Source organism: Leguminivora glycinivorella, chromosome 1, assembly GCF_023078275.1.
Source record: "Leguminivora glycinivorella isolate SPB_JAAS2020 chromosome 1, LegGlyc_1.1, whole genome shotgun sequence".
In the NCBI taxonomy this organism is placed as follows: domain Eukaryota; kingdom Metazoa; phylum Arthropoda; class Insecta; order Lepidoptera; family Tortricidae; genus Leguminivora; species Leguminivora glycinivorella.
Genome location: NC_062971.1, coordinates 28,844,166 through 28,869,811, shown reverse-complemented (window position 1 = coordinate 28,869,811; position 25,646 = coordinate 28,844,166). Strand labels below are relative to the sequence as shown.

The following is a 25,646-nucleotide window of genomic DNA, read 5'->3' as shown; positions in this document are numbered from 1 at the left end:
CCCGCGGCTACGTTCGCATTAAATTCAAAAATTGCGCAATGCTCCATATAAATGTCCCCCTCTCCCATATTAGGGAAGTGGGGGTTGGAGAGAGACAAAAGGTAGCCTATGTCACTCTCCATCCCTCCAACTATCTTCCCTTAAAATAATTACGTCAATTCGTCGCTCCGTTTTGCCGTGAATGACAGACAAACAAATAGAGACACACACACTTTCCCATTTATAATATTATAGTATGGATTAGTATGGATCAAGCTTTACCCTTTTAACAGAGAGAAGGGTATATTCTCGCTTAATGTATTGTATACCATATCAACTCCTTAGTCGCCTACAAAATAGATAAATAAATACTGGGGACAACTTACACAGATCAACTTAGCCCCAAACTAAGCAAAGCTTGTACTATGGGTGCTAAACGACGATATACATACAGGCTCAGCCTAGTGTGGGAGTCACTTCTAAGTGTTACTGTTAATTCATTCATTTTGGAAAATAAATATTTTTAATTTTTTTTTACATAGTTAAATAGATAAATACATACTTATATACATTCTAAAACAGCCATGGCTCAGGAACAAATATCTGTGCTCATCACACAACTTACCGGGATTCGAACCCAGGACCGCGGCTTAGCAGGCAGGGTCACTACCGACTGAGCCAGACTGAAATAAGGTACGATACAAGGAAGCAATTTAGACAGGCGGATAATTCCCAAGTAAGGTGCACCAGGTCACTTTCGCCTGGGGGCAATTTCCACTGATCAAGATATTTCCCACATTTTTTACTATTAGCTAGAGCCCACTGGTCAGTAGTATAATAGATTAGAAACTCGAAGGAATCTATCACTCGCATGCTACGTATTACATACAGATCCTTTGCGGTAGTATTTTCAACCCGGGGACCGTACAGCAGATGAATCTGTACGTGTTCAATGCTTGACTACGTGCAGCGGAGGCGGCGGCAGCAGCTGCTGGTGGAACCGATCGGCACAACCAACCTGCTGCATGAGGCTCCCGTTAGTCGTTCCCGGCAGTACACAGATTTAGTGACTGATCAGATTGACTTATTTAGTTTTATTATTTTCTTTTATAAATGTCCGGATTTATGAAAAGAAATGAAATAAATAAATGAAATAAATGTTTATTCAAAACTAAACTTTAACTTCTGCCAAACCATCAGAGTATGGTTTGTTGGCAGACGAGGCTCCTAATACATTAGGTTCTATATCTACTTACATTATTTACTAGCAAATAAAAGGGTGTCTAAAAGTTATATGCTACAATTAGATGTAATTATTATAAAATGTACTGATAATTATTTACATACATACAATCAAGCCTGTTTTCCAGAGGGGTATGCAGAGATCACGGATTTCCATTTACTACGATCCTGAAAAATCACTTTCGATGGAAGTGTGGGGTGGACGTAGATGTGGTGACAAAGATTGAGATGGGTATGTTAAGGTGGTTCGGGCATGTAGAGAGGATGGATAAGAGGAGAGTAACGAAGAAAGTATATGAAAAAAAGAGTGGAAGGGTCAGTTGGAAGTGAAAGACCTAGGCAAACTTTTCTTGTTCAAATCGAGGAAATATTGCAAAAAGGCCAGGTCAGAAGTACTCGAAACCGACGAGCGTGTATGAGAAACGTTATGAAAGTGTGTGATAATTATTTATAAATGACTAGAAATGAATAGGCACTATTTTATTAGTTGCTTACATTATTTTGTTTTTAACCCCCGACGCAAAAACGACGGGGTGTTTTTATAAGTTTGACGTGTTTGTCTGTCTGTCTGTGGCATCGTAGCTCTCGAACGGATGAACCAATTTAGATTTAGTTTTTTTTTGTCTGAAAGCTGAGTTATGTAGTCGCGAGTGTTCTTAGCCATGTTTCATGAAAATCTGTCTACTATGTCGCGGTCGAGGTTTTTTCGAAATTTTAATTTTGTGGTTAGGATATTATTTTTTATTAGAGTTCACCAATAGTTGCAACAAAAACTTATATAAAGAACCAAACATTTTACAACTTCATTGTGGTAGGTATGTCTTGATTGTGACTAAGTCACAATCATTGTAAGGATAGTATGTGTGTATGTGATAATACATTTATTATCTCCACTCTGCACTCTGCTGCAGATTTAATACAAATTGTAGCACACGTATTCAGTGGACTTATATTATGGCACTCTAGTTAACACTAGAACATTACAGCCGCTTCTTCTTTTAGGGCCAAAGCAGACGAACTAAAACATGACTACAATTTGTATTAAATCTGCAGCAGAGTGCAGAGTGGTTCAAATATGAAATTGCGGGCAGATTATATTTCGACTGTATCGGTGCTGAAATATGTCAAACTTTGTCAATAATATGTCAAACTACGTATGGGTGTAGTTACGAATAACGTGAGTTAGTCATTATCTTTAAAGTGCTATGTCTGTCTGTCCATCCGTCTGTTCGTCAGCCCGTCCGTCTGGCTGTCTGTTTGTCTGTCTGTCCGTCTGTCCGTCTGTCCGTCTGTCCGTCTGTCCGTCTGTCCGTCTGTCCGTCTGTCCGTCTGTCCGTCTGTCCGTCTGTCCGTCCGTCCGTCCGTCTGTCTGAGTGGTATTGACATTATCTAAAACAATTATATTTTTCAAGTTCAATGTCTGTCTGTCCGTCTGTCTGTCTGGGTGGTATTTACATAATCTAAAATAATTAACCTGTCCGTCCGTCCGTATGTCTGTCTGTCTGTCTGTTTGTCTGGCTGCTACTGTAGCGAGTGGTTCAGAATTTGGAAGGTGGTGTAGGGTTCCGTAGTTTTCCGTATTTTTAAAACAATTTTCCTAGAAAGTCTTTATAGAGTTTTATTTTTGTGATTTTTTCATATTTTTTAAACATATGGTTCAAAAGTTAGGGAAGACACACACACACTTTTTTTCCTTTAGGAGCGATTATTTCCGAAAATATTAACATTATCAAAAAATGATTTTAGTGAACCCTTATTCATTTTAAATGTTACCTATCCAACAATATATCACACGGTAACTTTACATGTAGGGGAGGGGGGGTACCCTAAAAATCAATCTTTTTTCCCACTCTTTATTTTAGCACTTTAACATCGTGATTAATATCACGGTCACTGAGATTATCCGCGGACGGACGGACGGGCGGACAGACAGACATGGAGAAACTATAAGGGTTCCTAGTTGACTACGGAACCCTAAAAAGGGTGGTCAAAACCAATATACAGTATTCATTAACAGTCGCTGAACAGATGATGATCCTTTTAAGCAGTACCAATTGATTGCCTACCAATTGATTGCCCTACCTGTTGTACCGCTGAAGCGCATACTTTTGTAAGATGTATAATTTATTTATACACCTTACATTATTTATTTATACACCTTCATAAAATTCTCTACAATACAATATTGTGCTGTTCCACCTATTTGCTGTGCTGTTTCGCTTGCTCATGTCTCAATATTGGAACAAGAGGTAAACCAAAAACATTGGCACTTTAAAAAAGAACGGTAAATCACTGTACATCCATTGATCAGATCCATATTAACCATTTTTGAATATTCTATCTAGTGAAACTAGACATAATCATTAGATCCAATTCAGATTAAAATATTTTGATAATATATCTATTAAGACTAAATGTTCTCATTAGATCCATTTAATTAAACAGCAGATCAATCGAGAAAAAATGTCTCAGTAGATACATTATGGATCTAGTCAATGGATCTACTGAGAATGATCCAAATGAAAGGGCTTACTAAGTAAATCACGAATATATATATAGCATACTACAACATTTCTTACACTTTCTCTAGGAATTTATTTGAAAGTTTACTAAATGCTCGTTTTCGAGTTAACTTTAAACCACTATTGCTTGAGAACTAATGAATATATTTTAATTATTATTATTTTAAATTACTTACAATAGTCCATTGTTTCCGACCCAATAGTTCTTACAGTGAAAAAGTACGTTGCACAGAGGAGCGGTAGAAGCTATCAAAGATGGCGAGTTTCGATATTTCAATATATTTCTTAAAATTCGGTTCTGAGTGGAATTTCATTGCGGGACAGCATAATTGACAGATTAAAGTGGGAGGAGGAAAGCAGGAGTAGAAAAACAATCTAAAACAACAGTTATGCACAACGTTTGGCCACGAGAGAAATATCGAAACTCGCCATTTTTGATTGCTCCCCCCCGCTCCCCCGTGCAACTTTTTCACTGTACTAACTATTAGTTTGTATACAATGGGCTATTGTTAGTTATTTAAAATAATAACTAATAAAATATATTCATAACTTCTCAAGCAACAGTGGTTAAAAGTTAACTCGAAAAACGAGCATTTTAGTAAACTTTCAAAAAAGTTTCTAGAGAAAGTGTAAGAAATGTTGTAGTATGCTATATATTCGTGAACTACTCAGTAAAGCCCCATTTAGATGGTACGAGTTTCTCGCCTCGAACGTACGATTATCGAAGTACGAGAAAAAATATCGTATCATGTAAACTATGCGTACGATATCGCACGAGAGGGGGCGATAATCGCCTCGCCTTTGATATTTGTATGTCTCCGTGTAAACAAAACACATATGCGAGAATCGTATACGAGCTTATACGCTACTCAGTCGAAATGAATTCAGTAGAAATCATGTAAAACATGGTGTTTTTATATTTATAGCTGCCTCTCAGTATCTGCTAAAACCAAAAATAAATTCGGCTTATTAAAATTATGCAGTTAATGTTTACCTACTGACATTTTACCCCATATACCTATCTATGGGGCAAAATGTCTACTATAATTTAAAAAAAATGTTATTTATATTCTATGTTTAATAATATCCTAAACCTAATCGCAAGTATCGCAACCAAGATTTTATTAGCTAGGTAACGCTACGGTCGAAATCATTATTTTCCCTATTGTATATTATTGAGACCTTCATAAATCATTTATAGTGTTTTTAATATTATTGGGTACTATTCATCTTAAATTCAAATAAATCCAAGGTAAATTATACCCAATATTATAAAAAAGCATATAATATATGTGTTTATAATTAATTAATTAGCAACTAGGCACGCAAGTTGACAGGCAAAACTCGTATGAAAATCGGTTCGCTCCGATTCGTGCGATAATCGCACGTTCGAGAAAAAATGTCATACGAGAACCGGTTTAGACGAGTCGAGAAATGTTATGGAAATATCTCCCGAAAATTCTACACTCCGTCTAAACTATTTCGCCTGGCGATAATCGCCTGGCGAGTCTCGCATACGATACTCGTATGCGAGTTTTTATTTCTCGCACGAATGTAAACGTTTTCGTACGATACTCGCCAGGCGATTATCGCATACGATAATGTCATATACGAGTTTCTCGACCAAGACGGGCGAGAAACTCGTACCATCTAAATGGGGCTTAAGTCCTTTCATTTGATACCCCACACGGCATGGTTTGATGATTTTTTTTTTTCTCTGTATGACATCTTTATTTGCCGGGTAGGGGGGAGGGGGACCACAAAACTGGTTGGCAACATCTGTTTATAGGATGTAAGGGATCTATACAGTATATATCAGAAATCAGAATGAGGTGCGCTATTTTTGCAAACGAACATCCCCTGGAGCCTGCTCTATTCCCCTAGTAAAGGGTTAATAATAATTGCTTAAAAAATCACTACATAAAATATTCTGTCTGATTCTGTCACCGCTTAGGACCTTCCCTGTAGTCTTACTGCGTAGTCTTACCGCGCCCGCGTAGTCTTACCAGTTGAACAATTGGGATTTTTTTTCTGAAAAGACTTAGTGGTTGATGATAGACGAGACAATTGTTTCGACAGAGCCCCGCTGCGCTGTGGGTGTGGGGCTCTATTGTATTTCTACACGGTTTGCCCTTCGGGCATCTATAGGTACTAACGCTCCTACAAACAGTACATACCTAACCTACATAGCCTGGCCCTTACTATCAGTAAGTCTATTGAGAAGAAAATTCCCAGTGGTTCAATTGGTAAAACTACGCGGTAAGACTAGAGGGAATGGCCTCTATTCGGTTCAGGATAAATTCGTGTTTGGGCAGAAATACAATGGTCAAAAAAGGGTGTTTGAAAGACGGTGTTTGTATTTGATACGGCATCGAAAAGATGAATGTGCCACTTTTGTAGCTTGAGACTTACAGGATGTATGGAGCCTAGCATGTAATAGTGACCCTGCCAGCAGAGACGCGGACCCGGCTTCGAATCCCGTTAAGACGTCATGCTCTCCGGCAGAACCACATTGTCTTTCGGAAACATAAACATATCATAAAATATCTATAAGATATGTATAAAATTCTAGGACCATTTGTAAAAATTCTATATGCCTAGTTTTTGTGTAGGTAAATCTAATTTCAAAGTGGTTCTGCCACAGAGCTTCTTCCCAGCAGAACCACCAAGATATTTTTCTAACTACACATGCTATTTACACGTATAGCACATCAAATAATTCTATATTAATTCTATATTTATCTGTCTTACGACGCGTTTAGTATCCAGTAATCATTGTATGTGTATCACTTTTTTGTGTAAAGCGCCTGCATGTTAATGCCCCATTACAGGCAATGAACGTTGCTATTTTATTTCAGCAGGCGTTTATAGATATATTTATTCAATCCCATATTACTATTCAACGGCTCTCTGAATTAGTTTGTGCTTCATACATGTGGCAGCACATTGCGATCACTAACCTTAGGCAGTACTTTCACCCTTGAGTAGGCAGCCATTAGCTAGAACTGCAAGTGCACCCGCCAACCTGACGTCAGAATGGCGAGTATCATTAATTTTTTAAATATCTCTGGAGTTTAAAGAGCACATTACTCGAATTTGACGCACATTTGGCACATTGCTAGAACTCCTGACGTATACCTCACCAGGATTGCTTGATGTACACCCGTCATTCTGACTCTCACGAATACTCGTACGGCGTACCAGCGTGCGTAGCCGAATTCACAAACGCTCACGAAATGCTCACGAAACGAAACGCTCGTAAATATCTATCTCTATCGCTCTTGCGTATTGGCGCGACAGAGCGAGACTACCTTTCGCGGTTCGAGCGAGAGGGTTGTTTGTTCTTGGTTTGCCATGTGTCGAGAAAATGTACATTGTTTCTTTGGCGGCAGGTGCGGTGATAAAAGCGCGGCACCAAGTCAAAAAGTTCTTCAAAACATTTCCCGTTATACAGACGAGACGGTAGAAGAGGCACCGAGATCAACATCGTGATCTGAACGTATTTATATCTACGATACCGATCAATATTTCATACAAAACGTTTACGGCATCTCAAATTCGTAAATTCAAAATACCCAAAACGTTTACACTTTTTCCTTGTACTTGGTTTATGTTGATTTGTAATCTTGTTCTGCTAATATTTGTGTGAAGGAAATGCATGCCGTAAACATTTTAAAACTGTAAATAAATGTACATAAGTATAAAATACATACTTAAAACATAAAGTATAACATGATGTTTTTATTTCGTAATTATTATATTTCAACTACAGTAAGTTAGCAACGGCTTTTATAGCCTCGCTCGCCAGAAACTTCAGAGGGCCATTTGTGCTAAAAAAACGTCGTATAATACACGTGCGAAAAAGAAACTCGTAACACGTGTCGATTTAAAACGACCCCTCGGTCGTGTTTTAATTTATCACCACTCTCCTACTCCTCTTTTCCGCATTTGTATCGTTATGTACTATTTTAACTCTTTATACCTAACTGAGATCATATTAAATAGGCACTTTTAAGTTTTGAGCGCTGTAAATCGCGAACTTCTAAACTATAATGACTCGGATATCTTCTTTTATCACTCCAATATGTAAGAGGAAGAAAGATAAAATAATAAAAACGAAACTTATGATGTTCGGACTCTTTTTATTTGTCTGCGTTCAGAATTATTGAAAATCGGATATCTGTCATCACTTTCCTTTTTAGAGCGTTTAAAAGCAGCGGTATGGATCCGGCATATTGCTACTCATTCGGTTCTCCTATTAGACGTAAGATGTCGGTACTAGAGAGGAATTAAAATAAGGGTAATTAAGTTGTTTAGTTAAATTAAATATGCTGGAATGATTACCAAAAAATGTAGCTTACTTTTTTATTCTATTTCAGGCATATAAAGTAATGTAAACGGCTATTAAAGTCACCCCATCAGAATGACACTATTTAGTTCCAGTTTACGCCGCAAGGGATGATCAAAATAATTAATACCATCTTCCCTGGAGACTTCCCGTTTTTGGTGTCATATATGAAATGAATGCTTAAATTAAAACCTTCCTAATATGATATGTTTCAATTATGTAAACCAGTGAAAAAAATGGCCTATTAAGCTACCAGCGCGCCATCTATTGTCAGGTAGAACAACCAAAGCATCAATTAACTTCGGTAGTTAACTAAGAAACTAGTTATATTTCGGTCCCTGCAAGCACTTGAGTGCAAGTATATATTTTTAAAAATACCTTATAAAAATGCCTTTTAAATGATATATATGACGTGTGTATACAACTAAGTTCCGCTGATTAATAGGGGTTTTTCTTATTCATGCAAACCTTTTATCATTTAATTCCAGCTCTGTGCGCACCTGAAACTGAACAGTTGTGTACCTAAGTGTAGCATTTTTTATATACTTTCCGATGCATTTCATAAAAACCGGCTACATAATAAGTTTTTTGTAAAATATTACTTTTAATGCGCCACTTTTTTTTTTAAATAGCTCAGTCCCTGCACGAAATCCAGAGTTGGTGTCATACAATAAAATGATGCTATGAGTAAGGCCTTTCAAACGAGGTACGTCTGATTCGTATACATTCATGGGACAAAATGCCCATTCTCCTTTACCAGTTTAGGTGACAGAAGGCGAATCCAATTTGTAAACATTAAATGTGCTAAGGAAAAGAATCTTTCCGATTTTCAACGGGACACGGCTGAAGGGGCGAGCTGGTTTCGACTGCGCCCATGCATCTCAATTATCCAGAAAGTTCATTCGAAGATCATTTTGCTTATAATAATCTGAGTAATCACAGTGAACGGTTTGACAGTATTTCAGCTAACATGTAGAGAGACTTGCTAGCTTCGTCGGTCAGGCTTCGTCTTGGACACAACGCGGATAGTTCAGCGTTTCTTGTATGTCACTCCGAGCACCCTGACCATCGGCAGCGTAGGCCATGCACTGGCCGACTAGGTGTGGCACTTTGGATTACGTTTTTATAATAAATTAATGATAGTTTGTATTGTTTTGGCAATATATTTTCTACTCGTATACTACTCGTTTGGTACTCGTATAAACCTAAACTCTGACATAATTAATAATTAATGAGACTAAATTTAATGCGTTTTCACATTATCCGATCCGATATCGGATGTAGGACTGATACCCCATACATTACAGGCGCTATCTTGGATTTTTTCCAATGAAATCCTTCCGACATCCGATATCGGATCGGATAATGTGAAAACGGACTAAGACAATAGATACCTTGTTAGTGTTATATACCTATGCCTATGTATTTGTATATCCCACCAAAAACATTCTGTAAAAAATAGCCGTCTCGATGGAGCTGCTTCTTTATCTCTAAAAAGTAATGAAATCTACATAAAGTTCCTTACTGCGATTTCTTTATTATTATAGTTAACTAGCCTTTGCCCGCGGCTTCGCTCGCGTTAAATTCGAAAATCTCTCCACAAACTTCCATCCTCCATTATAAGGAAGTGGGGGGATATAAAAAGAGACAAAAAGTAGCCTATGTCACTTTCCATCCCTTCAACTATCTCCACTTAAAAAATCACGTCAATACGTCGCTCCGTTTTGCCGTGAAAGATGGACAAACAAACAGACACACACACTTTCCCATTTATACTTGACGTGACTTGGCCGTTGAAGTGTAGCGGTGCTGGCGACAGATTGGTGCAATGGTGTCATGGAGCACCTGGTTATAAACTTCTTTATATCCTTGTGTACAAAGAAGTTTATAAGTTTCATATTCGATGGTCCGAGCTTAAGGTTCGTAAAGCCATGAAGCCGAGCTGATAATCATTGACGCTAAACGCCGATCGAAACGCAGTCTGAATTGGGCGATAGACGTACGATACGAGCAAGTATGCGTACTTATGGCTCGACGACCTTTTTCGATTATGTGTCACCGTAAGTGCGTTTTCACATTATCCGATCCGATATCGGATATCGGACCGATAATCCATACATTACAGGCGCCATCTTGGATTGTTTCTATTGAAATCCTTCCGACATCCGATATCGGATCGGATAATGTGAAAACGGTCTAAGTACGCGTAAAAACCGCCGCGCATAGTAGTCGACCATCCAACGCGTACTTGCTCGTACGCCTATCACCCACTTGACGTCGCGCCAACACTTTATGGAAAAAGCGGGTTTTCGACAACTACCAATAAGATTTTAGACATTCAAAAATCTTCAATAATACTCGACTGTTTCGGTCGCACTTGTTCAAATATAGGATAGGATTGGTGTGAGCGAGACGGTCAGGAGATTGATTGTCAACATGATATCTATCATAAACACCGTTCGAAATGGCCTCATTAAAATCTAAATTTTAAATATATTGAAAGTAATATTACTAATCATTGACGTCACGCTGAAATGAAAGAGATAGAAAATTTGACAGTATGGTACTCTTTTGCATGATTGTCATAATTCAAAATAAGAACGATGGCTTGCGTTGTAAACAGGGACCGAAACATGACACGGGCCCCTAGCGTCATCTATGTACTTTTCACTGTATCACTTGTAATGCCGTTGAACTACCGCGTGCGTACTTTAAAAAAAAAAAACGACATTTTTATTCAAATGACACTCTTAGTGACATCTAGCGACATAGATTTACGGCTGCCAACGGGGTACGGTGTTTAGTATGGACTCTGCTGGTCCTTTATACAGTGTACATATTTAATATATTATATACATCGTCGCCCGGTTGCAGCGTTAACCCATTCAGTGCCGAAGACGCGAATTCGCGTCCTGTCTATGCCTAAACGTGATACCGAGGACGCGAATTCGCGTCGTCGCGTGGAAGGAGGCGGCACTGTGATGATTAAAAATATGAAGCGTCGGCAATGAATGGGTTAACGCTGCTCAGAAGTATTTGCGACTGATGGCGACTGTAGTAAGGTAAATAAGAATAATACGCCAGGCTGTAGGTGAAAATAACATTTTATTCTTAATTAAACTATTGGACTAAAATGCTTGTTATCAAAGAGAAAATGCGTTTTTTAAACTAAAGAATGCTTCTTATTAAACTAAAAACTTTCTTGCTCCTAATGTGGCATTTCTCATATTCTTGCATCACCTATCCCGTTCCTATCGTTTGTATATTTTTAAATACTTTTTCACTTCTGTAACCTTCTCCAGAAAGTCAAATGGCGTAATCAAACCCTCCTCCAACGCAGTCAACAGCTTAGTATATTCAGTGTCGAATTTTATATCAACCTTTTTTCTGTTGTTGACGTTGAAAATGTTTTTACACAGTTTAATGTCTTGGATTTTGGATTCTTCGCGTATTTTTTGCAAGAAATAAACAAATGTGGGCTTTCGGGCCACTCGACTATTCAATCTTCTATGCCAAGCTTCGACACTGTTCGTCGTGCGATGTCTTTCCTTGGCACAGCTTATCATGGGTAATGAAAGCCATTGCTTGTTTACATACCGATGGAAATCCCGCATTTCGTCCGTATCAGGTGTTATTTGTATAATATTAATCCAAGCGTCGGCTATACAAGCGGTGGGAATCAATGGTAAATTCGCGGTCAATCTGACAGCGTGGCGTCCTTCCTTTGTTGATGTGAGATTCATTTCTTCACCCTTATCCCATACATTTTTGTTAAAATGGAAGTAGCATCCAGTCAACTTAGCTTGAGGGAATACCATTCTGAACGCTTTGTATTGGCCTACTTCGTAGTCACATTTGAAAAAGTCTATGTCAAGCGATAATTCTCTTTTAAGTGCCTCAAACAATCTGATATATGTTCTTTTTGTTTTGTCAGGGAGGAGGGCATAGACAACTGGAACAATATTCGTATGGTTTTCGTTACTTCCAATATCCAATTGTAACGTGAAAAGTTGTTTGAAGGGTTTGGGAACTCTTTTGAAGGTGGAGTCTCCGAAAAACTGTTTGCCCTTAATGTTTTTTATTGTATTTTGACTTTTTTTGGTACAAAATACTAATATTTTGTCATTATTGTCTCCATCACACCATACCAAAAAGTCTGTGGCCAAAATTTCAGGTACTTCGACGTCATTTAAATTTAGGGGGTTGGTTTTTTGTAAATTTAGAAATTTTCTTCGTTTTCTATTTAGTGTATCTTTTTTCGACACATACATATCCATTTCTATTATTTTTCTTTTTGACTTTTCATGTAAATTCAATTTAGTTATTTGTTCTTCAAAAATCTGTTTAACGGGGGCATAATTCTTACATACTTCTTTTTTACAGGAATCAATTATCAAATCTACTTCATTTCTAAATTTGTTTCTTCGGCAGGAATGTGGAGTTGGGGGTGTCCTCACATTGTTTCGCTGCGGGCCTAATTTTATAGATGCACTACAGTCGGCACGGTTTACGCAACGCCATAGTGTAGTGCTGTCTTTATTAGTTTTATTCAAATTGTATCTATAGCCGTCATGTAATAGCGATTTACCTCCTCTCTGGCTCTCTATAAATACCAGTTCCTGCTGTGTATGCTCTCCACTACTCGGTCCGGGATTCATAATTTATGTTAACTATTTCACATAACCATAAAATAATATTGCATTATCGCAGGAAAACAGCACATAATAGAATGTAGTTGTCATTAATCTAATCAAATACGGAATCAGTATGTAGTCTAAAGTGGCCAGTATGTTTCCGATGTAAAGGAGTTTCAATATGAATTGCAAACAGATTGATTTATTGGATACAGAGTGGACTTGGTTACTTTAAGACTGCTTGCTAATTACATCATCAGCGTTTTAAAACACTTAGTAATTATAAAATGTACTTTTTGTCGAGCACTAGTGGCGTGGCAGTAGTACGCTAGACTTTCAATCCGGAGGCCTCGGGTTCAAACCTAGTTTCTAACTTTTCGGAGCTTATGTACGAAATATCATTGATACTTACCAGTTGCTTTTCGGTGAAGGAAAACATCGTGAGGAAACCTGCATACTTCTGCGAAGAAATTCAAAGGTGTATGTGAAGTCCCCAATCCGCTCTGGGCAAGCGTGGGGACTATTGCCCAAACCCTCTCATGCATGAGAGGAGGCCTGTGCCCACTTGCCCAGCAGTGGGACGTAGGTATATAGGCTGAGCAGGAGGAGGTACTTTTAGACCAGTGGCTATTTAGACCAGTTGCTACATAGACGAGCTGCTTTTTAGACCAGATGCTACATAGACGAGCTGTTTTTTAGACAACATGCTACGTAGACGAGCTGCTTTTTAGACCAGATGCTACATAGACGAGCTGTTATTTAGACGATTTGATTTTTAGACCACTTGCTTTTTAGACCAGATGCTATATAGACGAGCTGCTTTTTAGACCAGATGCTACATAGACCAGCTGCTTTTTAGACGAAACGATACTAACCCGACATAGTTAAACCACGGAACGGGAAAATTCTACTAGAAAATATGAACACATGGGATTGTGAAGTCCGGTTAAATTACTTTACACTTATGAATAGCATGGCCACGGCATGTAGTGTATGTAATGTGTATGTTACTTGTACATACTTGCTGAATATAGTATGAAGATCTATGTGACCTCATTCCTCAGTATTTAAACTAATTTAGTCCTGAATGAATGTTTGCTTACTATCCGCCAGTCTATATAATAGGATTGATATAAAAACTTCAGAGGCGTATTAATAATTATTTTACACATCGGAACTAACAAAATTCATTTATTTGCATGAACAAAATTGCATTATGGAAACTAAAATAAAACAGAAAACTCAATAGATAGCTTTTATCTTAAATGGGCTCTACTTAATAGATTGAATAATATATAGAATCTTAATCTACTTTATTCGTGTTGCTAATTATGTCGTGATCAGGTATTCAAAACTTAGCTTAGAAAGAATTATTAATGTTGTGTTATTTTGTTTACTTGTGACAACCCTATACAGGATTTAAATTTCTTTTGATCACCAGATACAATCACTTCTTTCCATCACTTTAAGCTTTATGTTTACTGTGTTTACGGTCAAAACTGTTTCCTCCGTATTACAACTTCTTACCTTTTGCAAATATTAATGCTATTGTAACGAGTTTTAATAGTTTTATGGCTTTTCTGCCTTACAGAAACGGAACGACTTATAAGTATGTAAATTGAGTTGTTTGTTCATCGATATTTTTAAATATACACTAGTCCGCAAAATATCTAAGAGTTTCCTCTTTAGCGGTATAATCAGACGGGTGGTCTTTTTCTGTAACCTTACGAGTACGTATGAGTAATAGTACATTACATCAGAGGCCGGGAAAATGAGGATTTCCGGCCAAGTGGGTATATACGGCCGAGCGAGCGTGTGCGAGGCCGGATAAATACGAGGCCGGGAATCCGTTTTCACGCCGAGGCATGTATAGTGCTTTTCTCAAACATACAATGAAATAAAAAAAATGCTCTAAAGGACAATATTTTATAAAAAAAGTTACTTTGCAGGCCATGGCCTGAAAAATAATATGAAATCCCTTTACAGTCCTCTCGAGTTGTTGCGCCCAAAAAGCGATACTTCCCAGCCCATTTTAAGTAACGTAAAGACAATATTTCATTGCATGTTTGAGAAAAACTCATTTTCAGCCCAGATCCTGATCAAGCCATGGGTACTTTTGAGCTATTGGCTAATAATGTAGCAAGCGAGGGTCGCGTTAGCCGGCGCGGCTCGGCAGTAAGACATTTCCACATAACCGAGTTATGGCTTATGGCATGTAAATAAACGAGCGGTTGGCGTGGCTAGTGTCTATTCCGACGTGGGCAATAACTGTGCGATTATCCTATTTGAGCCCGCAACAACTAACAGGCGTGACTTGCTTATACATTTTTTATAAGCATCCTTGGAAATATTACGATCGCACTACTATGTAGCTTAATATAGAAGTAAATGAAGGTATGTCGATGCAGAGGCAAATGTCGTTGTATAGTAGCGAGATGGCATCGTTTTAATTTCACGTTGCAAGCAAAAACTTTAATTTGACACGTGCTCTGTATAGGAACGAGCCGCTATTCCGAAGTTGTGATTCCCATCGAATACCTAACGATTGTGAGGACGCGCAGTAGCATGATACCTACAAACCTGTTATAGAAGTAGGTACGGATTTCTCATGGTTGATATTACATGTTTACAAGTGTTCTGTATCTACCAACTGCATTCAGTAAGGTACTTAGGTATAGGTATCCGGGTGAGAACGGAGGTAGGGTAGAATCGGATGCTCGCTATTGCTCATAATATCTAACATACTGGTTATTTGGTTTGACGATCGGGCTGCGTTGATGGTAGTGACTAAAGTGTAAGTGTACTAAGCCGATGGTCCTGTCCTGGGTTCAAATCCAATGGGGATATTTGATCCTGAGTCATGGAAGTTTCCAAAGTATAATTAAGTATTGTATTCATCTATATATAAGCATGTCCCACCCGTAGTTCAAGTTTTGCTTAGTTTGTGGCTAACTTGATCTATGTAAGGTGTCCTCAAAATATTTGTTTTTACCGATATTTATTAATGAGATTTATAAGAGTATCAAAGTGTTCTGTAGTAAATCCTGAATGTAGTAAATACTACTTCTGATAGGTACTTACTTGTATAGTAATACCTAGATCTATATTTTGACGAAGGCCGAAAATATATTGTACCTACAATACCTAATTATAATTAACTAATTGGAAGGCGTATAGCTAAAAATACATTTACCTGAAAAAACATCTCCCACGCAAATTATAAACTCGTCTAAATCTCCATACAGCTGTCTTTTTAGTCGTCTAATCAAAATTCAAATGTCTCGAATAAAAAGTTCCTCTGTGTTTTTCTTAAAATTCGAACAGAAATTAAGAAATTTTCTACTTTGTCAAACTTATATTCCGAATGACTAAAACGTGAAATTCGGAGAGAACATAAATATTCAGCAAGGCTGTATATAAATAAACCAAGTTTGGGTCATTTATTCCGATACACCGGGACTGTGCACGGAGACTGGAAAAGTTAGGCAGGAACTGAATTGCCTAATGTGATTTTAATTCGTTTTTTCTGCGACGAAAAGGACAGTTACTATAGGTATTGTTTTCTCTTAAGTGACTGAATTAAAAGCAAAGCCAGTTCTTTGATACGATACAAAAATAGCAACGAAAAGTGCATTTACTTGTTATTGTCGTATTGAATATTGATAACCAGGAAAGATACTTTTCATTATCAAATATCCATCTACCGTAGTAGGTATTTAAGCCTCACGCGATATCGTTTGGTATACTTCCAAAGCATTATATCCAGGGCCCGTACGTTTCGGAAAAATTCTCGAAACTTTCACGAAAAATAATTTTTAAGAAAAAAAAACCGTCGCCTTTCGGGTTCTGGTGAAAGCTACTTGCGAATGTTGGATAATGTAGAAATGTGTAAGTATTTTTTAAAACTGCTTTTAATGCTTTAATTATTAGATGGCAACACAAATGAATATACGTATAACGTTAAGGTTTGAGGAGTTTCCTCAATTCCTCATGAATCCGATTATATTATAAGAAATCGAAGCTTGACAAACTTTGACTTGAAAACTCAATATGCTTATTAACAAACATAACTAAATAAATGTCACTGTTCTGAACTTAAATGCATGCTTTTCTTACAAAAATACCAAAGTCACTATGAGTGTGCCGTTCAGATTTGAGGAGTTCGGTTCTGACTATCATCAGCAGTTCCACTGCACCAAATATCACTGTTCTGGGCGTAAGTGCATGCTGTTCTTATAAAAATACCAAAGTCACTATAAGCGTGCCGTTCAGATTTGAGGAGTTCGGTTCTGACCATCATCAGCAGTTCCACTGTACCAAATGTCACTGTTCTAGACGTAAGCGCATGCTGTTCTTATAAAAATGGCAAAGTCACTATAAGCGTGCCGTTCAGATTTGAGGAGTTTGGTTCTGGCCATCATCAGCAGTTCCACTGCACCAAATGTCACTGTTCTGGACGAAAGTGCATGCTGTTCTTATAAAAATACCAAAGTCACTATAAGCGTGCCGTTCAGATTTGAGGAGTTCGGTTCTGACCATCATCAGCAATTCCACTGCACCAAATGTCACTGTTCTGGACGAAAGTGCATGCTGTTCTTATAAAAATACCAAAGTTACTATAAGCGTGCCGTTCAGATTTGAAGAGTTCCGTTCTGGCCATCATCAGCAGTTCCACTGCACCAAATGTCACTGTTCCTTTAAAAACACAAAAATCACCATATGTATGCCTTTCAGATTTGAGGAGTTCCCTAGATTTCTCCAGGATCCTGTTCATCATCAGAACTGGGTTCTGAGAAAAATGGGACCAATCTGTATGCAGCACATTCAATCAAAAAAAAATTTTTTAAATCGGTCCAGTAACGACGGATATATCGAGGAACAAACATAAAAAAAAAAACATACAGACGACTTGATAACCGTCCTTCTTGAGATATGAGGCGACGGTTAATAAGGGGAAATTAAATTTATGGAATGGAAAGTTTCCATCCAATTGTCCATACAAAGTATGGAAAGTTTCCGAACTTTCTGTCGGCACATCAATAGCTAACGCCGTGTCTTGATGCGTGGGCAACGGTCGCGCGACCGTCGCCGTCGCGTCTCATCGCATCGTCTACTTCCATATCGATAAGGTTTGATTTCGTGTGCGTCGCATCGCCGTCGCGCGACCATCGCGCTACCGTCGCGTCTAATTTCTTTTATACCTACTTTATCTTTACATTATTTATGTTGTAAAACACTGTCTTAATAAAATCCATAAACGTCTAAAGTTTGGTAACACCGGTTGCGGCCGGCAAAATGGATTAACAGAAAAAAATTCAGGACAGGTCACGTCCCAGGCAAACGCGACGTGAGGAGCCCGATCAGCCCGGCAGGAGCGCCACCGCAAGGCGGCCCGTGAGATGGACTCAAATTATGTCGTATTTAAGTAAATTGATTTTTGCACAACTGTTCTACAATGTGGCAAACTAATGATATCGTTGATCAATACTTGGTATCTGAGTAGTAGTTGAACAATCGTCCTATCCCGGTATATAGAGCAATAATAAAATGTAAATTAATCCGTTCATTAGACAATGGTGCCCTAACACATCGGACCTTGAGAAACACCTTAAATAACTAAGCGTATTATCTCTAAAAACATATATATTGGGTTGGTAAGAAAGTAATGAGCGATCGATTGAATTCCACATAAAATTTTTGAGATAGTTCTAGAATCTTCTATGGTCGAAAGTATATAAAGGGCGAGTCGCACAGTTTCTCGTCAGTCATTCACTAGCTGTCGCCGAGCTAATATAAGGAAGAAAATGGACGAATTAAAAGTGCATGTAAGGCATTGCTTACTATATGAATTTCAGTCTGGCCATTCAGCCGCCGAAGGAGTGCGTAATGTATGTCAGCGTGTTGCTCCTGAAGTTGTGTCTGAGGCCACGGCGAAACGATGGTTCCAGCGGTTTCGTAGTGGCGACTTTTCATTATCAGATCAACCTAAGTCTGGTCGACCGGTGAAGATTGATGTAGCCAAATTAAAAACCTTAATTGAAGGAGAACCGAGGCTAACGAGTCGTACTCTTGCTACCGAGTTAGGCTGCTCTCATGTCACCATAGAAACACATTTACACGAGTTGGGAAAAAACTACAAATACAGTGTTTGGATACCGCACGAACTTGATAGAGATCAACTAAACCGCCGTGCCGATATCTGCATACAACTTCTGTCTTTTCGCCGTACATTCAACTGGTTGGACCATCTTATCACTGGAGATGAAAAATGGGTCTTATATATAAATCACACACGCAAACGTCAGTGGCTAGCTCCAAACGAAAAAGGAATAGAGGCACCAAAAACAGAGCCTCACCCGAAAAAAGTTATGCTGTCCGTTTGGTGGGATATTTATGGTATTATTCACTGGGAACTCCTACCATGTGGAATGACTGTTACCGCATCAGTATACTGTAATCAGCTTGAAAATTTAAACCAAAAAATCTGTCAGAATCGTCCACAGCATGCTAAAGTTTTTTTCTTACACGACAATGCTCGCCCACACATTGCAAAAGTGACTCGGCTAAAGCTATTGGAGCTAGGTTGGAAAGTGATACCTCATCCACCGTACTCTCCAGACTTGGCACCTACGGATTACGCATTGTTCAGATCGCTAAGCAATGCCTTGAATGAAAAAAAGTTCGATGATCAAGCCCATCTACGACAGTACATAGCTGAGTTTTTTGAATCTAAACCTAAGAACTTCTTCGCCGATGCTATTCATTCTTTACCAGAACGATGGAGACAAGTAGTAGATAACGAAGGCCATTATATTTTTGATAAATGATTAAAATAATCAATTAAATAAAAATTACAATATTGGTTATGATTCGCTCATTACTTTCTTACCAACCCAATAGTTATATCCAAGAATGATATCGCGTTCGCGTATTGAGTTTACACAACAATAATCTTCCCTTACTAGTATTTGTAACTTATAAATCTTATCAATATGTACAGCATATCCCGCTTTAGTTACGAGTGAACGCATAAAGCAAGTTTGCTTTCCACCCTATATTAACGGTAATTGACACTACAATTACGCCAGCAAACAAACTGGCCGTTTGAAAATTTTACCCGGCGAAATAGTCTGACATGGCGATCAATACAGTATAATCTATTTGTATTTGCTTGCTTGGCGTGCTTCTGAAATCAAGACATGTTTCAACGTCCGGATCCATGCCAAAAATAGAATCGTACCAAAGGATTCGAGGCACTAAATGCTTTATAAGGTGAGTCTGCTTTTGTCTTCATACTGGCTTTTTTAAGCACAATGCATCGGTAATGACTGCCCGTATAAGCTTTCCCAAAACGTGCCAGTGTTATATTTTATCTTTTATTCGGAAACTAAAATAGACTATTGGTAAACGAAAACACTTTAGGTTCAAATGATATTTGATTCTTAATTAAAACAATTTTAGGTACTATTTATAAACTTTCAGATCATAACATAACTAATTGTATCTATCTAACTGGGACTACTTTGGCTAGACCTATGTAGCTCCTAGTGTTATCATATAAATAACAATAAAATAATTTAATTAACTCAAAATTAACAACTAAACGAATGAAACCATCAACCATACACCCGCCAATTCAATATTATATTGCCCGTTAGAAAACCCATATATAAGCAAATCAAGTTTTTCATGATACAGGTAGCTATTGTGTGTGGTGAACTCGATGCTATCTAAAACGATAGCAGACAGATAGCTACACAAGCTTGTTCGATGACAATTTCAATAAAATTGCAGTCGAAATTCTATTTCGTGATTTTCGTTTTGTCGATAAAACACGAGCGGTGAGGCAGTGACACGTCAACTGTCGTGTCCTGTGTCGCTTATTTAGTCCTATTCCATATGTTGGCGATAGAACCGAACTTCGTTTGGGCGAAAGATTGTTTAATAACATTTTCATCATTTATTTATGTCAACGATAGCAGTTCGTCGATTTTGTTTAGCGTATCGGGCCATTTCATGCTTATTAAGATGAAACACCTGCCAGAATAATCGTCATATTCCCTAGAACACGATAGTGTTAACAGAATTATGAAATAAAGCGCGATTATTAAAAAAAATCGTAAAATTTAACATGAATTTGGATTGAAAAATCTTGTTAACTTAACTCATGTGCGTATAATATTTATTCAAATTCATACTAATTATTTCGTAAAACAAAAGTAGCATTTTAGAGATAAATTCTGGCGTGTTAATAAAACTGTTAACAGTTTTTAATATAAAGAGGTGGAAATGAAAACTTGCACGTCTATGCAACATATTATACAGGGTTGCCACAGTGGCCGGTAAAAGCGTTATACACCTCTTTACAAGTCTCACCCCTGAAACAATGTTGCCCTTGATCTATCTTTTAGACGTCGTTTTTTGTGGGGGTTCAATTTGGGTACAAATATATATATATGTATGGTGACTCACTCTACCATCTAATATTAGAAATAAAATTATTAGATGTGGTTTTCTAAGGCGGTTTTTTCTTATCCCATAACCCAGAACCTACTTAATCGTACATAAATGGCACACAAATCACACAATACATGTAAATGCAAAGCCAAATACCGACGACGAAAAAGCTCGTAACGTTGCAACAAGAAAACAATACACTTCCTGCATTGCTCTCTACTTTACAAATTTTACCTCAGCAGTACATTCGTGTTTTGGCCATTCAAGGACATCCCTGAAGCCTGAGATACTAGGTTTGCACGTTCAATTATACAACACATTACATCGGCAACATCAACAACAGCAGGAGAAGCATAGCCACTTTGTTGTTCCATTAAAATTCATCCTAAACTGGGTAAGATATATGTCACGTATAATGTAAAGATATAGGAGTCTTTTGTTGTTCCATTAAAATTAATCTTATACTGGGTCAGAAAAGGTGGATGGACTGCGTGAGATATGATATGGAACGAATGCAAGTGACTGATGAGATGACGTCCGATAGAAATGTAAGGAAGAAAAAGACGTGCTGCGCCGACCCCAAGTAATTGGGATAAGGGCAAGCGAATGATGATGACTGGGTTAGATGTCACGTGCCATCCCATGATGTAAACATGATGTAAAGACATAAGTAGGAGCCTTTTGTTGTTACATTAAAATTCATCCTAAACTCGGTAAGATGTCACATGCCATTCCCTGCTGTAAAGATGAAGGAGTCTTACCTCGGCAGAGCAACGTAAGCGCCAGCAGGAAAACGCGCGAGCTCGCGTGCGCGGCCATGCTGCTCCGTGGTCCACTCACGCGCATCCCCAAACCGAGGCCTGCTATCCGAACCCGCCGCAAGGTCTCATGGTGTGGAAACTGAAACATCAATCATCATTTTAGTTCAATAGAACTAACAACAATAAGTGTTTTTTTTTTCCCCTCACTAGCTCGGAAACACGTGTTTTGTCCTTTAATAACAGCGGGTAAAAACGCATTTTATCCACTAGTGGGTAAAGTAATTTGACCTTGAATAACGTCAAATTAACTGCTTTAAAATTGATAAAAGTAGGAGAATCTAGTAATAAAGATGATTTACCACCTGTGGAACTACTATTTAGAAGCAGTGACAAACGCATTTTTTGCATTGTAGTTTCCTCGCTGTAGTGAGGGGAAAAGTTTTGTGTTACACTCGGGTGCAAATGTATTTTACTTCTCGTGTGTTAAAAAACTCGCAAGTTCAGGATTCTATTCTCGAACCACTCGCTTCGCTCGTGGTTCAACTATAGAATCCTTTCACTTGCTCGTTTTTCAATTCCACACTCGGCGTTAAAATACAACTTTGCCCCTTGTATAACAAATAACTATTACTTGGTTCCGCTTTGCATTTTATTATTTCTAAAGCGAATGGATATAGTAATTTTATCTAAGAAAAATGTGTGTAGTCAAGTGGCATTGACTGCCATTGATCCCCGAGCATGTAATTAATAAATATGACACATAAAACACAAGTATCAGGTTTTGATTTAAGTATAAACATATTTTTTTACAGTTAAATCAAACAATGTACGGATACGTAATTATTATGTGCACAGTTTTAAAAATCTTTTTCTTATTTCGTTCTTGTACTTATTCGAATGCGAACAGAGGTAAAGGTAAATGAATAAGCATACCTATCTCTAAGTATAAAGCTAAGTTCGCTCTCATTTATAAGTCATGCTGAAATAACACGAAGTTTGTTTGTATTACTTATAAACTACGTTAGAATAGAACATAATTAAATATGGATAACATAACACACAGCATAAATTTAATTCAAAAATGTGTTAACACCAAAGGTGCTTTAGTAATTTTCCTACCGTTACCATAATCACTACACATCGGTAACTCGTGGCATTTAGGTGACACTTGACAGAATAGTGATGTGACAAGTTTTCTAAGTGATTTTTCAGTAAATATAAAATAATAAATAATTATTCCCTACATGGTGGGGCTTTATAAATAAAATAAAAATATACGAAATATCCGTTGTATCTTGATATCCGGAAAATTAAATTCCAAATATTACAATTATCCGGGTAAAAAATTGGGCGGATAATTGCTAGCCCTTCAGAACTTCTATTCAGATCTTTTTACCATTACGTCAGTAGAGGTTGAAAGATCGTTTTCTTAGACACAAAGTGGATTTTGCTCAAGTAGAAGACGTAGGCAGACTTGTGAACATTTAGAACAAATATTAATTGTTTACCACGAATGTCATAATATATTAAATGATTAACATTCCTTCTTTTAATTGGTTTCTTTTTTCCGACTCGTAGGTACAGGAAAAACATTGTCACATCACTAGTCTGTTAACAACTGTCAAGTGCCACCAAAATTCCACGACTGCCACGAGTTACCGATGAATGATAATCACCTAAATCATTACATTTCAACATATTAGGTATTTACATAATAAATACTGTTAAATATGTTTGTAATATAGGTTGTCAAAACTTAATAATGACTTTCTAAGGACTGTCAAAAACCTTAAGTAAGATTTAGACATGCACCTAAGTTGGACGTAGTTAGTGAAAATCCATTCTCTAAAACTTTTTCCTTTGACAGAGTTCTAATTGGTATAATATTTTTTCACACATGAATTTTATTGGTAGGTCAAATAATAAACCAGCCATGAGCTTTATTAAACTGCCCTCCCCCAGCTGGCTTCCTTAGCTTTATTAAGTTACCCCATTGGGTATTTTACGATTTTTACGTAATACATTAATCAAGTGTTGCGTCGGGGAGTATTTTTATGCCGGTCCATACGGGCCGATAGCCGAATGACGAATGAAGAGCGGCTACGGGTCGCGGGCGAGATGCATTCGTCAAGACAAGATTTATGCCAAGAACGGGGCCCGATTCGGAATTCAAAAGTTTTTTTGTTTACATTCTGAAATGACCTTGAAGATCTCTCGCAATGATAGATGCATGCGAGTGACCTAAAAAGTCGATCACGAATACGATTGTCAAAGTCGTATCAAAACCATAACATTTGTAAATTTATAAGTGGCATACTGGATTTGCTATGATCTTATCAATCCGTGATTTCTTCAAACAGACCGGAACCGTTTTTGACACTGACAGAGCAAACGCATTACAAACCCATATCTAATGCAGAATCTGTTCTATCAATCAGAAGAGGCTCTGGGGCTCGCCTGGCACACTTCAGGAATAACTGAATTGCTTATTTTATTATATAAGTACTAGGTATATTGATAATACGAAAAAAATGCCATACATCGATGTCTAATTCGACACGGATATCACAAATGGGTACGGGTAAAATATAGGTATGACGTTTAAATTCATTACATCAGAAAACTTAACAACAGTTACCACTTCTTAATGTTGTGTCGCAGCTTATTACCCTAAGATCCGTGAAAACTGTTGTTCTTACACTCAGAACTACCCCAATGTAAATATCCATCCAACCCTTGCTTTCAGGATTGCCTACTTAACTTAAAAATAAACTCCACCACAATACTTGGAGTTCGGGTGGTCTATCACGAAATAAAAAGAGATGCCGAGCGCGGCGCGCGCGCGTGTAAAAATAAATAATAATAACAGAGCATGCGCTCGCGTTGCGGTTTGCTGCGTAAACATGGCATCCGCGATGACTTCCTACATATTGAAACTATCAAACCTTCACCTAATATTCATAATTATTTAATTACATTCACATTTTGTAGATTAGGTTACATATTACATCTATGCAATTTATTTCTTAGGTTACTAATTTTCAACTCCGACCAAGTGACCCAAGTGCTCAAGTGGTCAATCATTTATTTTAACTACATAAGTAGATCGTTAACCACTCTAACGCGAGATGATGAAAGAAATCAATATAACATTTCTTTAAACGAGTCAAAAATAAACTTGAACTTTTAATGATGTCAAAGGTACAAAACCAAGGAATTTTTGTAGGTACAAAACCAATTTTCTTTTATAATATTTCATGATTGGTGTTGTTACTACATATCTAAGTCGAGGCGTAATTACCACAGTTCACAAAAAGTCTGTACCATAATTATACCGAGGAGTAATTTTATTTACACACCAGAGATATTTTTTGTCGTAGCCGTTTTAGGCCCCATTTATCGAAATTAAACGTCACAGGTGCGACTTGTTTTTACGACCTAACATTTTCACTTATTGGAGCAGCCTACTTGCAATGTCTCTAAGGATAAGGAGACAGTTAAGTGGTATTAAGGAACATAGGAAATAACCTCTCAGTGGCTATATGTCGTCCCGCCGTAATCTCAAATGGAGAAAAATGGAACATTGTTTATTTCACTATATGAAAATCGTATTTTCGTAAGTAAAAATATGTTCAAAAATGTTCTCTTCTGAAATAATATTTGTAATTAATGCAGCAGTAGCGCATATTTTAGCATCGTTTCA

The 25,646-nt window shown here is 37.6% G+C and overlaps 1 protein-coding gene across 1 annotated transcript in view; it reads right to left on the bottom strand.

The window, feature by feature from the left end:
• LOC125233770 overlaps window positions 1-25,646 on the bottom strand; it is a 212,559-nt gene that overhangs the window by 145,563 nt on the left and 41,350 nt on the right. Inside the window, exon 2 of the mRNA XM_048139869.1 lies at window positions 21,944-22,082. Coding sequence (XP_047995826.1) covers window positions 21,944-22,028 — 85 coding nt within the window. The 5' untranslated portion in view covers window positions 22,029-22,082. The remainder of the gene's footprint in view (window positions 1-21,943; window positions 22,083-25,646) is intronic.